General features: G+C 34.5%; 1 protein-coding gene across 1 annotated transcript in view; it reads left to right on the forward strand.

The window, feature by feature from the left end:
- Positions 1-16,648, forward strand: part of LOC123667083 (protein slit) — a 211,630-nt gene that overhangs the window by 171,229 nt on the left and 23,753 nt on the right. Inside the window, exons 6-15 of the mRNA XM_045601073.1 lie at positions 5,787-5,930; positions 7,133-7,294; positions 8,307-8,377; positions 11,339-11,483; positions 11,928-12,071; positions 12,488-12,559; positions 12,816-12,887; positions 13,123-13,194; positions 14,465-14,628; positions 16,104-16,260. Coding sequence (XP_045457029.1) covers positions 5,787-5,930; positions 7,133-7,294; positions 8,307-8,377; positions 11,339-11,483; positions 11,928-12,071; positions 12,488-12,559; positions 12,816-12,887; positions 13,123-13,194; positions 14,465-14,628; positions 16,104-16,260 — 1,203 coding nt within the window. The remainder of the gene's footprint in view (positions 1-5,786; positions 5,931-7,132; positions 7,295-8,306; positions 8,378-11,338; positions 11,484-11,927; positions 12,072-12,487; positions 12,560-12,815; positions 12,888-13,122; positions 13,195-14,464; positions 14,629-16,103; positions 16,261-16,648) is intronic.

Here is a 16,648-nt window from a genome sequence, read left to right on the forward strand (position 1 = left end):
CAACGGTAAATACCTGTATGGCCAATACAAATGTTTGTCATGTGCGGGGATCGAACCCGCAACCGCCAGCGCAACAGGTACAATCCATGGCCGTGACCGTTGCGTCAACGCGGCGTCAAACCCCCAAAAAAAAACGTTTTAAAAATATCTTCAGTCTAAAGAATAGAAACTGTTACTTTTTTCGAAAATTACTAATCTTGTCATGACAATAATAAGTAGATATAAAGATGTGTGGACTTAGTGACCCTGTATTTCATCCAAGATATTACTAATATTGTACTAAAACACAGTTTACATATTATTTTTGAAAAGAGTAACTGCGGAGTTTCTTGCCGGTTCTTCTCTGCAGAATCTACATTCCGAATCGGTGGTAGCTAAAAGATAATAATCAATTTATAAATTGTAACTTGTAAAATGATGAATGTTTTGAAGCCAATTTGAATGAAGTTTTTTTGATTTGATTGATTAATGATCACAAAGAAATACAATTTGGTGCACTCATTCTAAAACTACACAAGTGATTTTTTTTTTATAAAGATTATCTAATATATAAAATTCTCGTGTCGCGGTGTTTGTAGTTAAACTCCTCCGAAACGGCTTGACCGATTTTCATGAAATTTTGTGTGCATATCGGGTAGGTCTGAGAATCGAACAACATCTATATCCCCTAAATGTTAAGGGGTTTAATCCACCTCTAATTTTTTTTTAATTTTTAGATAAATTATTTTTTTATGACATTAAAAATTACATATAACCCTAAATTTTTAACCCTCTACAATCAACCATTATTTTTAAATAGTGTTTAGCGGCAAGACAACGCTTGCCGGGTCAGCTAGTATAATATACATACATGCCAACTTTTTCTATATTATTGTGATATATATGTGTTTTCATATCCCACATCCTTGAAACCCTTTTTTAATGAGTCGTCTTGACCTACATCGCTAAGGGATCGCTGTAAAGACTCAAAGCTGAGGTCTCAGAGTCGGAAGCTTAAGTTTCATACGTCGCAGTAAATTCTGAGTATACCGTTCCTCTATTTGCGTAATAGAACGCCTTAGGGGCCTGTTATACTAACAGTTTATCTGACAGATATGTTGCTGATAGCATTTAACAAAATGTGCTTAACTTCAAGTATTAAACTACAACTTTTGAATTAACAGGTTGTGAATAAATATATATCTGACACATTAAGAAGAATTTAATGGCAGAAAAGGAAGATATATCAAAAGCTTTTATCAGATGAATGCCGCTATTATGTCAAATATCGGAAACTTTATCAGAAATTGATTAAATAGATTTTATAAAATATAGAAACAAGCATAACGGAAATTATATTTCTTTGTATTATTGTAAATTGTTTACTGTATAACTTCAACAGTATTATACAGTTATACAGTTAAAAAAAAACTAAAAAAACACGCTCTTATAAATAAACCAAACCATAAAGGTGTAATTTTATCAAATTAGTATAGTGTCATCGTTCCTCGAAAAGCCTACTACGCTTAAATGAAATCTGAACGTTTGAAGTGGGTCAAAATGAAGTCCAAGGGAGTCGGTTACAAATATACAAACATACAAGTGAAGCTAATAAAAAGCGTGTAAAAAGCATTACTATCGTTTGTGCAGTCGGATTAAACGTCAAATAAGCGTGCTCCCTAATCCCTCGACTACAATGTACCCAATTCGAGAATACAATCAATTATTCAGACGTTACGGATCGCCTGCAGTTTTGTCCGCTCTCGCGACAGACTAACGTGGATACGTCAAATAGTGAATTTTCTTTACTTTTGGAAATATAAAAAATATACTTAAGTGCATTTTCATGTGAAAATAAAAGTAACAATATTAATAATTCAATTATATAATAAATAATTATATAATTAAATAAAAATTCGTAATATAACGCGCTAGATATAAAAATCACAGCTAAATAATACTGCTTTCAAGCGTAATGTGCTCCTGTGGTAAGTAAGGTGACCAGAGCTCCTGGAGGGATTGGGGGTAGGGTCGGAAATGCGCTTCCGATGCTTATGTTGCAGGCGTCTATAGGCTACGGTGTTCGCTTACCATCATCAGGTGAACCGCACGCGTGTTTGCCAACATGGTTTTATATTTTTAAAAAAAGTAACAGAAGAAAATTGTCAAAACTGTTGTGATTTTTTTACTTGTATGACTTTAATAAATTTTCAATAGTCACTGACATTCCTAGTAATATTATAAATGTAAATATAGGTTTGTTTGTTGCGTACACATGCAAGCGAAGCTGAGGGTAAAAGCTAGTTATATAATAAAACCGTACAAGTGATTTTAAAATTGTCCTTGAATAGATAATATTTGAAGATTGTACCGTCATGTGTTTTGTAATATATCAATTTCTTAATTTTCTTTTACACAAACCTAGCTCTGACAGAAACGTAGTCGGTCGGAAGTCATGTGTGTACGTACATTTCAATGGTTCATATTTATCGAAGTAAAACTTCTTTACGCGCACTTGACTTTGGTAGTAAGCTGGTGAATGCGTGATGAGAGCGATACGAAAAGTGTAATTGGGCGAGGCGAACGGTAACTGAGAGGAAGATATAAGCTAGTGAAAATAGTAAGAGAGAGAGTTACGTTTCGTAAGTTTGACTTCAGTCGTGTGGTCTAAAGCACAATCTTTTTTTTTCTATAAAAGATACAAGTATATAACAGCACGGATACTTTATAATTTGATATTTATGATTCTATATACTAATTATTATAAAGCTTACTTTAGGAGCGACTGGTTCGAATTGAAAAATTATGTTTGTGTTGGTTGAGTCCATTTGCCAAGGAAAGCTATAGGCTATATAATATATTATTACTTTTTTTGCCACAAATAACGTGAGTGAAACCGCGGGACACAGCTAGTATAAAAGATATGAATAAATAGTACAAATATGAATGAATAGTTATACATATAAGTAGTCATGTCCACCTTAACCCATCCTTTTGAATGTTGCATTAAATTTTAACACGGCGCTCCAATAGCGTGCCAAGTTTCGCTACGTGGCTTAGCTGATCTATCTCTATTGCCTGCTCCTCTAATATTAATCTATATATTAATACGTGAAGCAAAAACTTTATACCCATTTTTACGAAAATTGCGCCGACGGAGGAGTGTGAAATTTCGTACACTTATAGTTTATATAGAGAAGGAGTGCAGGAGAGTTTTTTTAACTATGCATAAAAAATACATTAAAACAATAAAAAAACATTACACATACTACCACGTATTTGACGCACACACACACGTACACGTATATATACACTTCTGTTTATTATTATAGAAGTATAGTCTTCGAAAATAGAACCAAAATAATGTTCAAACTTATAATTTTAAAGTAATTATGGTCGAATTTCGACCGCTGGACGGCCACTAGTAGAAAATAAATTTGTTCACTAAATATTATAATAGCTAATATTATTTATAAAGTAACGAAAAGTATGAAAACTGCTAGATATATAAAATTAGCTAATGATATCAGTTTGAAGATTTTAGAGGATTGGGTTGAAGGCTTCTGTTTACATGAGGCTTTGAGGCGGATAATCCAATCATCACTACAATGTATCTATTGGCAGATTAATGTAAGGCTCACTTGGTTTATTTTTTTTTTTTAAAGATCACTTAAAATTATCATAATTATTGAAATTAAACATTATACATATTTACAATTCACAACTTAAGAACTGAATATTTCAAGATAGTTTTGGTATAATTCATGTCCGCGTGGAATTGTGCCAAGAATGCTGGCAGCATTTCCCCGTTGAATCGCTATGCCGATTCTCTGGGCAAAAAATTCACCAGCCCCCTTGTAGTGGAGGCAATAAGGCGAGGAGTTATCTCATTTAAAGATTTTTTAGCAATGCACTGTTTCGACTGCAAACGGCACAAAGATGTAATTAAAATGAATATTTTTAAAATTAATGTTAATATAATTAAATTAATTAAATGTTAATATATATAAATTACGCGTCACGTTGTTTGTTCGCGATGAACACCTAAAATACTTAACCAATTTTAATCAAATGTTCACACCGTGTGTAGTTTAATACGACTTGAAAGATAGGATATTTTATTTCGATGTAAATAATTATTATATACACAAAAAAGGCGGTACGAAATTCGCCAGGCTAGCTAGTAATTATTAAAAGATATTATAATTTTTTGTCAATTTTGTCTTATATTATGATAGCGATACGTAAGTCATTTCTACAAAATCACTATTATTATTGGTCTAATATTATTTATGAATCATAAATCGAGTATTACTAAACTGATATTGACTGAGGAAATGATAGAATGACCCAATGTACCAAGCAAATGTATGAATTCGTAAATGAACGAGGGTGAAAGTTATAAAGAAATTTAAATATGAAATTGGTAACACTTTGAGTTATTAATACGTTCACTTAACATTTATTACCTGATCTTACCCATTGTATTTGATCGCATTTATTAAATTATTCACACATAGTTCGTAACACTTATGAATTGGTTTTCACGTTTTAATTGTTTAACATTCATTGAGTAATTTAAATAAAGTCAATGTGCATATTTATTTAGTGATTATCTTCTTGAAACCATTTACACTTATTTAATAGTCCACACATTATACTTATTACCGTATATTGAGTGATTCACACGTTGTAATTCATAACACTTATTGAGTGATTTACGCTGTAATTATGTTTATAGAATATCGTAACTCAAAACGTTGTAATTTTTTCATCATATGTGAGATAACGATGAGATAAATTATAGTTGTGTTTGCTCACAAACGAAAAAAACCGATTTCAATTACATCGACAAGTAATACAACGTAAGTTGACGAAAATAATTAACGAACGCACTAGTCGTCACTACGATTTTCGAGGGTTTCCCTCGATTTCTCTAGGATACCATCATCAGATCCTGGTTCCTTTATCATACCACACTTGGGATATCTCCTTTCCAACAAAAAAAAATATATCAAAATCGGATTTTTTTTATCAAAATCTGCTTATAAAAGGCGAAGTTATCCCCGAACATACATTAAAAAATAAAAAATATACGGTCGAATTGAATAACCTCCTCCTATTTTGAAGTCGGTTTAAAAAATAATTAGTAAGTTATTGATGCATATCGCTTTAGTAAAACAGTGATGATTTAGTAAAACAGCAAAGCGGTTAATAGTATTTTAACTAAAGATGCATCTATATACAAATAAATGAAATTGGAGTGTCTATTTGTTATATTAAAATAACCGCTTTTTACTAAATGCACATGATTTATACACGGTACATATACCAAAATAACATTTTTTATACTTTTCGTCTGTCTGTCTGTCTGTTTATTCCGGCTAATCCCTGAAACGGCTGGACCGATTTTGACGGGACTTTCACTGGCAGATAGCTGATGTAGTTATTATAGAAATATATTTCGTTTATAACTCTACTAACTGCAAAATAGCTCTTTTGTTAAATTCCACGCGGACGAAGCCGCGGGAACAGCTAGTTCGTAAATAAAAAAAGATTTTTCGTCTAAGTTGATCGAATGGTTCTCCATTCGATCAACTTTGGTGATTTATTTTGCTACGACTTATCCTTAACCTTAAGTTACACCTATCATAATTGATACAAAACTTTTTTGAAGAAATACATGAAATAAAAAAAAAACATTCAAACCAAGTTCATTTTATATTAATACAATGTCTGACAATTGTAATAAAAAATAACTTAATATCATCTTTATCCATGTGTAAATAAATGTTAAATACTTCCAGGGACCTAAGCCGTAATGAATTAACGGCGATCAGCAGACGTACGTTCAGAGGATTGACTGCACTGAAGAGTCTCCATCTCGATGGTAACCAGCTTAAATGTATCGATGAAAAAGCACTCGAACACTTGAAGAGCTTGGAAGTACTGTAAGTAACCTCCACTTAAGTGTCGCAATTTAACTTAGAAGTCCTCTGGATTCTTCTAGACTTCTGCTGACCAAAAATTGTGTATTGTCGGTGTAATAAGTCGTTTACTTTTCTGCTGTGTTGTTACGGCATCAAAGAATATAGCCACCCCCTTTCTTCCCGTGGGTGTCGTAAGAGGCGACTAAGGGATAACACAGTTCCACTACCACCTTGGAACTTAAAAGGCCGACCGGTGGCGGGATAACCATCCAACTGCTGGCTTTAAAATACACAGGCCGAAGACGGGCAGCAGCATCGTCAGTGCGCCAAAGCCAGCCCTACGGTCACCAACCCGCCTGCCCAGCGTGGTGACTATGGGCAAAACACATGAGTTCACCCTATTTTTGGCGTGAACTTGTGGAGGCCTATGTCCAGTAATGGACTGCAAAAGGCTGCCGTGATGATGTGATGGTGGTGTGATTTCTGCATCCCGATATGTCAATTAGAAGCGTAATTGTGAATACTATGGAATATTTCAATCTGTAGAGATCCTATTGCTAGACAGAAGTTTCTACCATGAAACAAAAATAGTTAGGACTAATGCACCAGGTCTACTGTCTTGAATTTCGTCGTCAGTCGGTGCCGTTAGCGGAATTTCGTCCTGTCACTATTTCGTCTATCACGTCTAAAAGTTCTATAAGTCAAAGTACGAGCCCATTTGGAAGCGTGAGCATATGGTATCAATTGATAGGTTTTTAGGTTAGGTGACGCCGCGTTGGCGCAGCGGTCACAGCCATGGATTGTAACTGTTGCGCTGGCGGTTGCGGATTCGATCCCCGCACATGACAAACATTTGTATAGGCCATATAGGTGTTTGACGTGGTCTGGGTGTTTGTGCAGTCCCAGTGGGTCTCCCCACCGTGCCTCGGAGAGCACGTTAAGTCGTCGGTTCCGGCTGTTATCATGTACACCTGATAACGATCGTTAGTCATAGTAGGGAATATATCCGCCAACTCGCCTTGGAGCAGCGTGGTGGATTAAGCTCTGATCCTTCTTCTACATGGGGAAAGAGGCCTATGCCCAGTAGTGGGATATTACTGGCTGAAGCGATGATAGGTTTTATTTTAAAACCCATATCAGCTTTACTTTACTTTCAAATCTAAAATATACCAATAGAGTTACAGGAAATATATATTTAATATGTACGTATTTTATTTTTTCAGAACTTTGAACAACAATAACCTAACCTACCTATCACTGGAGGCTGCGTCTGTCGCACGCCTACACACGCTGCGACTCACCGATAATCCAATCGTGTGCGACTGTCGTGTCGCACGTCTGTCCGCGTCGGTTCGTGCCGCTGGTATCCTTGGTGTTGGGGCAAGGTTAGTTATTTTACAATTAGTAACTTATTTGTATTTTAGTTAGGAGTTATGGATTTTAACTGAGGTAGGGCACAGCAGGAAATTCCCTGCTCAAAATATGGAGCAGCCTGACTGGGGTGGTACCTCGACCTTACAGAAGATCACAGCTAAATAATACTGCTTTCAAGCAGTGTTGTGTTCCGGTTGATGAGTAAGGTGACCAGAGATTCTAGGACATTTGGGGTGGCAACGCGGTTGCGATGCTTCTGATGTTGCAGACATAAATAAGCTACGGTAATCGCTTACTATCAAATGAGCCGTACGCTTGTCTGCCGACCTAGTTATATAAAAACAAATCCACCAGCCTTGACATGTATGGCTGCTGCTCCAATATTTTGTATCATACTATGTTGTTAATTCTATATTACTTCTAAATAATGCAAATTTCTAATGAAGAGTTTCAATTAATTTCGATTAAAATCGAAAACGTGTTGATTATCAAAACTTTCTAAAGGAGACTTTAGAGGAGTTTAAAATGTAACATTTTGTTATAAAAGCAATGAAACATCGTTTATATTTATTTTAAAATAATATAATAATGTCACTCTATCAATAATTACGTTCAATATATTCTTTAGACACTACAGGTAAGAAAGTTAAGACCAAAATTAGTAATAATTGACGTCTCTGAAAAGACATTTTGTGAAACTACAATGGCGTCAGGCCACTTTTTTATGCTGAATTATGGTTAAACATTACGTATCCCTTTTATATGATGTCCTAAATTACATTAAGGTTGTAATCTCGACCGCACTGATCAATCCTTTGTGTCCTCGCGGTCCTACGTGATATTGGCAAATTCATCCCATTTTAACACTATTGGAACCCTGTAACTTCTATGTGATACTGGCGAAATCATGGGTGCTATTTTGGCACAATTTAAAGCTGTTAAGTCAAACGAATGAAACAATTTCATTATTCAAAATGAATGAATTAAGGTAAACATGTGTAAATTTTCTTATTTTTATTTCAGATGTCAAGCGCCTGCAACTTTGAGAGGCGCATTACTAACAGAATTGGAGGCTCACGAACTCATATGCAATGGTAATTATACTAACCATAGTTTATTTTTGCATTTCGTTCAAAACATCAAAAGGACAAACAAATGTAAAAGGTTTAAGACCATACAGAATTCTTTTGCCAAAACAAGAAATGGACTTTTAAGAAAAAAAAAATATTTCTTATATTTGACATCGAAATAAAAAAAATTATATAAGCACATTATTTTTGGTAAATATGACCCTATAAATAAAACACAATATTAACAGAATGGTGTTGGTTCAAATTTGGTCTAGAACTACTGATATTAGTATACGATGTTTGGTTCAAATCTGGTCTAAAACTTCTGAAATTAGTATACGAAGTATTCGAATTCATACCGAACTCAGCGGTGGATACATACACTGTCATATTTCAAAAAATATCCATCAAACTGGAATAATACAGATTGCATGCAAAATAAAATCCAATTTCTTTTCTTAGTTAGAAATATCTTTACGAACATATAAATTATGTATTTTCTAATTCTCTATACAAAATATAAAATAGTATACAACCCAGCATCAAATCTTGGACACCCTAACTCTTCACTTATTGTTGAAGTGAAACTTTTTTAGGCGCATGAGGGTAAAATTTTACGGACGAAACGTTTTGATGAAACGGCAACGTTTTTGTCGAACAACAGAGCCATCTAGCGTGTACTGTAGAAACCACAAAGGTTGTTACATTCATATCGAAAGTATTACATTGCAAACTAACTAGATGGCGCTGGAACGAAACTCTAAAACTATAGTTTTGTATAAATATAAACGAGCCTTAAAAATTAGTTTGCCAAAGAAATTTTGATTTACTTGATTATGAAAGTTTTAAAATTTTAAGGAAACGTGCCAAATCTATGCAAATTAAATGTTTTACAGATTATGTTAGTTATGCAGAAAATAAAATTAAATCACATCCTAACTTCTTCTGGTCATATATAAAAACAATAAAAGCCTCTAAGGGTCTGCCACGGACTATGACTTACAAGGGAGTAACGACGTCAGATGAACAGCGGATATGCGATTTTTTTAATGAACATTTCTATTCCGTTTTTGAGAAGCCATTGGGTAATTCAACTGTATGCCTAGATACAACTAAAAACACAGTCATTGAAATAAGCTCACTTGATATTACCCAAGATCTAGTGTATAAAGAGTTGAAAAATGTAGATGTTAGTAAAGGTGCTGGTCCTGACCGTGTGCATCCTTTACTTATCAGTAAATGCTCCAGCGGACTAACTCTCCCAATTACTCTTATTTTTAAGAGATCTTTGAGCGAGGGTTGCTTTCCATCTTTATGGAAAAATGCTTGGATAACACCAATACCAAAAGGCAGTATAACACAAGATATTGTCAATTACCGTCCTATATCTAAGTTGTGTCAATTTGGTAAAATACTTGAAAAGATCATAGCTGCTAAGATATTCAATGCAGTACGACGAGTGCTTTCAATAAATCAGCATGGTTTTTGCAGGGGTCGTGGCGTTGAAAGTAATTTATTATCATTTACTGAAATGGTAACTGAAGCCATGAATCGAAATCTTCAGGTTGATGCCATTTACACTGATTTTGCTAAAGCGTTTGATAAAATCTGTCACAATACTTTGCTTTCAAAGCTTTTCCATCTCGGAATCCACGGAGATTTGTTCCGTTGGATATCTTCTTATATAAGAAATCGTAGTCAGGCTGTTGTAATATCGGGTCATCGTTCTCGGTATAAGGATATACCCTCTGGAGTTCCACAGGGTTCGCATTTAGGTCCGCTGTTATTTACCTTATATATTAATGATCTTTCTGACTCAATCAGTAACTCTAGGGTATTAATGTATGCCGACGACACTAAAATATTTAGGATTATTCAAGATACCAATGATTCGGATCTTTTACAGGAAGATCTCAATAGTTTCGTTGATTATTGCCATAATAATAGTCTCTTCCTTAACATAAACAAGTGCTTTGCAATAACATACACTCGTAAAAAAAATCCCATCCATAAAAATTATAAGTTATGCGATAATGTTTTGTCAAAAGTTAATGAAATCCGGGATCTTGGCGTTATTTTAGATTCTAAATTAAGTTACATATCTCATATTGAAAATATTTTAAATAAGGCATATAAATTTTTAGGTTTCATTTTGCGTGTGGGTAAACCATTTAAAAGTGCTTTCACCTATAGGATTCTATATAACAGCTATGTCCGTAGTCGTTTAGAATTTGCTAGCTGCGTCTGGAATCCTTATCAAAAAGTACATGTAGAGAAAATAGAGAGATTGCAAAAGAAATTTCTTAAGTCGTTAGAGTATAGAGTTGGCAATAATTATATAGACTATAGCAGTTCTTTAAAAGTACACAAGCTGTCAGGCCTTGCTGAAAGGCGAGACTGTAACGATGCAATTTATCTATTTAAGATTCTGAATAATATGGTTGATGCCCCTTTTCTGCTTTCTAATATCTACTTCCGCATTCCTCGCAGGCAAGAAAGAAGTGTCCGCAAAAAGGATTTGTTTACAATACCTAAAAGTAGGGCACGCTACACCGCCAATAGTTTCATACGACGTACATGTAAATTGTATAATGATAGATTAAGTGATATAGATATATTTGGTATGAGTAAAAAAATCTTTAAAAGAGATCTAATTAGAGTATTGAATGAATAAAATATTTTCTTCTTTTAAAAATGTAACAATCTAGCTGTACAAGTTTCATATTTTATTTTATTTTTTATTTTGTATGGTATTTCAGGGAGCTATAGGTTTAAAATTATTATCATAAATGTATTTTTATTACATTGTATGCAACTGTTTGTTCCTAAATAAAAGAAAAAAAAAAAAAAAAAAAAAAAAAAGAATTTTCACTTCTGACATGCGTACTTTTTACGCATGCACTTTTTATTGTTACACATTTTTTTTAATTATTTATTTGCGGATTGCAATAGAAAATACTTTTTTTGTTCACCTCCTTTCCTTAGGTCCGTCTACAACAATTATAGCCGAGTGTTCAGCAGAACCACGTTGCCCACCACCATGCCGCTGCTCCCCCGATGGTACCGTCGACTGCAGAGAGAAACTCCTTACAGAGCTACCATCTACCATCCCTCATAGGGCTACAGAGATGTGAGTACCATTTAAGTGTATTATCTATACTAATAATATTGAAGAAATCACTTCTAGCGATAAGACAGCCATCAACATCTTTCTTGATACATACCAATTTTCGTTGCATTTCCTTATGGTGTACAATATAGAGTATTTATTGTAATATTATTATAAAGCTGAAGAGTTTGTTTGTTTGTCTGTTTTAACGCGCTAATCTCAGGAACTACTGTTACGAATTGAAAAATTCTTTTTACGGCATGCGGCAGTCCATTTACCGAGGAGGGTTATAGGCTATATAATATTTTAGTACGTGTTGTCGTGTATCGTATCGTCCCGTAATCAAATTACCGTGGGTGTCCACGGGCCATAGCATAGTTGGTTGTATAATTAATTATAAATACAGTGTTTTTTAAAGTTAAGATCATATTTAAAATTTATTATTATTCACATATCTCTTTCTAGTCGCCTAGAACAGAACGAGATAACAGAAGTGGGTGCGGGAGCATTCTCAGCCGTCAAGCGAGTGGCGCGAATAGACCTGTCAAACAATAAAATAGTCAAGATGGCCGCTGATGCGTTCAATGGCTTGACACATTTGACATCTCTGTAAGTTTTTTTTTTTTTTTTTTGTTTTCATAATAATAGTTGTTTTTGATTGCAAATAAAAAAAAATACGAAAAAGCTACTTCAATTTACATTAACAAGTAATACATTTATTTATAACATCAAGAACGTAGTAGTCGAAGTTAATTAAACACGCATTATTAGGGATAACTCAAAAAGTACTCGTCAAAACTTGATAAAAATTCAAAAGGAGCACACGAGAAGCATCATCTTGCGTATAAAAAAAATCATCATCGGTACAGCCAGTAAAAAGTTTACATATATCATATCAACAATATACAGTCGAATTAATAAATTTCCTTTTTTATTATATTATTACTTATTTTAAGATATTTATTTTTAATATGAAAAGCTTTTATTTAAAAAAAATATCTTTTTTTAACTATTGTTTATTTCAGGGTCTTATATGGCAACAAGATAAAGGAATTACCATCGGGTATATTCCATGGTTTAACTTCATTACAACTTTTGTAAGTATTATTTTGTTTTTAATTTTAATGAATTTTTAATATTATTTTTTTTTAATAAATTAAAAAAGCAATTAGTTTCAGTGTTCTATTAGAAGTTTTTTTTTTGTGTAATTACACAAATATATATTTGTGTAATTACTCTCAAAAAAACTGCTAATAGGTACACATGTATTTAATTTATTTTTTATTTCCTTTAATAATTTATATGTATAATAAATACAGTTACTGATATAAATATTAAATTCTTCATATACAGGTTGTTGAACTCAAACGAAATTAGCTGCGTTCGAAAAGACACTTTCAGAGATCTTCAGAGCTTAAAATTATTGTAAGTATACAAATTAGTTTTAAAAAAAGAAAGAAAAAATTTCTAAGTCATTCAAAGTCAAGAGTATTTGAAACCCTACACATGGGTATATATTTTTACAATGCATAGGTACAGTGGTCTCAGAAATAATTGCTGTGCGATCTCGGGTTCCATATCCGCTCATTATTACTTATTTTTTTATAAAAATATTCAGTCTATACGATTTAATTTATTAATTATTTTATTTTAATTTCAGATCTTTGTACGACAATAACATTAGATCTGTACCAAACGGTACGTTTGACTCATTGACTGGGATTCAAACTCTGTAAGTATTGACCTCAAATTTGAAAATCGAATACTTCAATTTTTTTTTTTTTTTTTTTTTTTGATAAGATCTGAAAGTTTGGCGTGGACAATTTTTTTATACCCCTAAGTGATAATGGTGTCTTTATACATATGACAGAACAACATTTGCCAGATTAGCTATTATTTATATAATAGGTTATTTACGTTATACGGCTGTTATGTTCCGTCTTTCAAAGGGGTATCGTTCTTCTGTAGATGTCATAGATCTGTGTATGAAAATAAGAATACTACTGCATAAAACCGTCTCTGTGTGTCTACTGCATAAACTCGTCCTAGCTTGAGCTTTGAGTACATAATCGGTTACGGCATTAAAGAATATAGCCACCCCCTCTCTTCCCGTGGGTGTCGTAAGAGACGACTAAGCTATAACACATTTCCACCACCACCTCGGAACTTTAAATGCCGACCGATGGCGGAATAACCATCCAACTGCTGGCTTTGAAATACACAGGTCGAAGACGGGCAGCAGCGTCTTCGGCGCGACAAAGCTAGCCCTCCAGTCACAAACCCGCCTGCCCAGTGTGGTGACTGTGGGCAAAACATAGTTCACGCCATTTTTGGCGTGAACTTGTGGAGGCCTATGTCCAGCAGTGGACTGCGAAAGGCTGATGTGATGATTTATTTCATTGAGCAACATTCTATAATGTAAGAAAACAGTATTAGGAGAATATTTTCTATTAGCTGTGATCTTCTGTAAGGTCGAGGTACTTCACAGGACGGGCTGCTCCAGATTTTGAGCATGGTCTTTTCTTTTGTACCCTACTTCAAACTCAAAATGTAATAATTTTGGAGGGTAGTCTAGAATTCATTGAAGCCATTTTTTTTTGCTCTAAGGTTAAAGATCATTTATTTCTCAAAAGAATACAATTCACTTAAATGAGAAATTACAAACACTAAAAATAAACAAAAATGTATATGTTGGGTACATCGCAACACAATATATAAACAATTCATAGTGGAGACAAGAAATCAACAATATGTAGGGTAGTATTAAAATATATGTAACAAGTTAGCAGAAATATGCGCAACTGGAAGTGTCATTGTTAAGAAGTTATTTTATGTTTCATTATATCACAAAAATTAATACACCTATTCATTTTTTTTAAGTGAACACGTATTAATTATTTTGCTTTATTATATGTATATAATTTTAGTAATTTTTGCTTTGATTAGTCGATCTGTGTCTTAGCCGCGCATCAGCTCAATTAAGTTTAAACTTTATTCCCCAGTCACTTAGGTCGGAATCCCTTCGCTTGCGACTGTTCTCTGCGCTGGTTGGCCGCGTACTTGCGCAAGAACCCTATAGAGACCTCAGGAGCGAAGTGCGATTCGCCCAAACGTATGAACAGAAAACGAATTGACGCCCTCAGAGAGGAAAACTTTAAATGTAAACGTGAGTATAAAAAATATTTAGAGTTATATTGGATAGTTTATGAAAGCTTAAAAAACTGGATTATATTTGGAAATTAATTTTCTATAATATAAAAATGAGTCGCTGAATATGTTGCTAAGCGCAAAACTCGAGAACGGTTGGACCGATTTCGCTTATTCTTTTTTTAAAATATTCCTTGAAGTACGAGGATGGTTCTTACGGAGAGAAAAATTCTAAAAAAAAAAAAATAATTAAATTTCCTGAAAGTCTAAAAACAACACTTTTCTATACTCCCATACAAAAGATTTGTGATAATACTTAAAAGTCAATTTGAACTTTAATACCATACGATAAAGTTTGTGTTAGGCGATACGAAGTTCGCCGGGTCAGCTAGTTTTATATATTTTATACCTGTTTTGTAAAACTTTAGGCGTGATTTCTTATTTATAATGTATCTTGAAACATGGATATTGAATCAACTTTTCAGCTTCGTTATACAACTATAGAAATGTTACAATAGTACGAGAAATGAGCTTGCCGCATGGGTGTACCCACAGTGGGCCAAGATGGGACAAACCCCACCAGAGATATTTTAGATTTTAATAAGGGAATTTCAGATAAATTTAGCCAAACCTCAGTAAGCTATTATTATTAAAATAGTTTTTAAATTTCTACTGCTTATTGAAGTTTTAAAATCATTAGTTTTGCCTCATCCTCAAGGAAATTCAGGGTACGCCGGTCGATGGCTTGCTATTTATAATCTCATCCAATATTTTCGATAACGCAGGCATAATTGAAATTGATCTTTAACTGTTAACAGACGGTTTTTAACCATCCTTATAAATAGGATGAATTACGGACATCCTAAAGTATCTTGGAAATATACTCAGCATTAGACACTCGTTAATTACATACGCTTATGCGCAACGATCACAGCCATGGATTGTACCTGTTACGCTGGCGGTTGCGGGTTCGATCCCCGCACATGCCAACCATTTATATTGGACATACAGGTGTTTGCCGTGGTCTGGGTATTTGTGCAGTCCTTGTGGATCTCCCTACCGTGCCTCGGAGAGCACGTTAAGCCATCGATCCCGGTTGTTATCATGTACACCTGATAGCGATCGTTACTCATCCGCGGAAATATATCCGCCAACCCGCATTGGAGCAGCATGGTAGATTGAGCTCTGATCCTTCTCCTACATGGGGAAAGAGGCCTATACCCAGTAGTGGGATATTACAGGCTGAAGCGTATAATTACATACTTTATATACGTTAATCCACACGGCTTTTCCTACTTTTCTGTCAATACTCTGCAACTAAATTATTTTTTAGTGGTCAATTTCTGTAATCGTGTAAAACACGATGATTTTTGTGCGCAAAACGATTCGTTTATAGAGTATAGAGACCCGGCTTAAATCAATCACGATTTATTTTTATATGTTACCAATAATAAGAACCATTTAAACTACCTTGTGTCCTCCTCCGACCCCCAGCGGGCGAGGAGACGGCAGAGAGCTGCGGAGACGAGCCGCCGTGCCCCGCCGTGTGCGCGTGCGCGCGGGCGGTGGGCGCGCGCGGCGTGCGCGTGTCGTGCGCGCGCGCCGCGCTGGCGGAGCTGCCGCGCGACCTGCCGGTCTCCACGCACGCGCTGTGAGTACTGCGCACACGCACACATACACGCGCACACACACGCACACACACACGCAAACATACACGCGCACACACACGCACACACACACGCAAACATACACGCGCACACACACGCGCAATCACACACACACACACACCGTACAACATACTGCCATTTTAAGGTATAAGCAGTTCAATATAAGTATCGAAATATTTTTTTATTTGTTTGGACTAATTGTATGCAATTATAATATTAATATAGTTCTAATAAAATTGGTTTAACAATATCGTATAGAGTGCCATAGGCACTGAAATTATCTGGCTCAAAGAACCAAAAAAATTATTTCAAAAAATGCTTATATAATTGATTATATAATTAGTACCAAAATTTCGAAAAGAACTAAAGGTA

The sequence above is a fragment of the Melitaea cinxia genome, chromosome 27 (assembly GCF_905220565.1).
Source record: "Melitaea cinxia chromosome 27, ilMelCinx1.1, whole genome shotgun sequence".
In the NCBI taxonomy this organism is placed as follows: Eukaryota; Metazoa; Arthropoda; class Insecta; order Lepidoptera; family Nymphalidae; genus Melitaea; species Melitaea cinxia.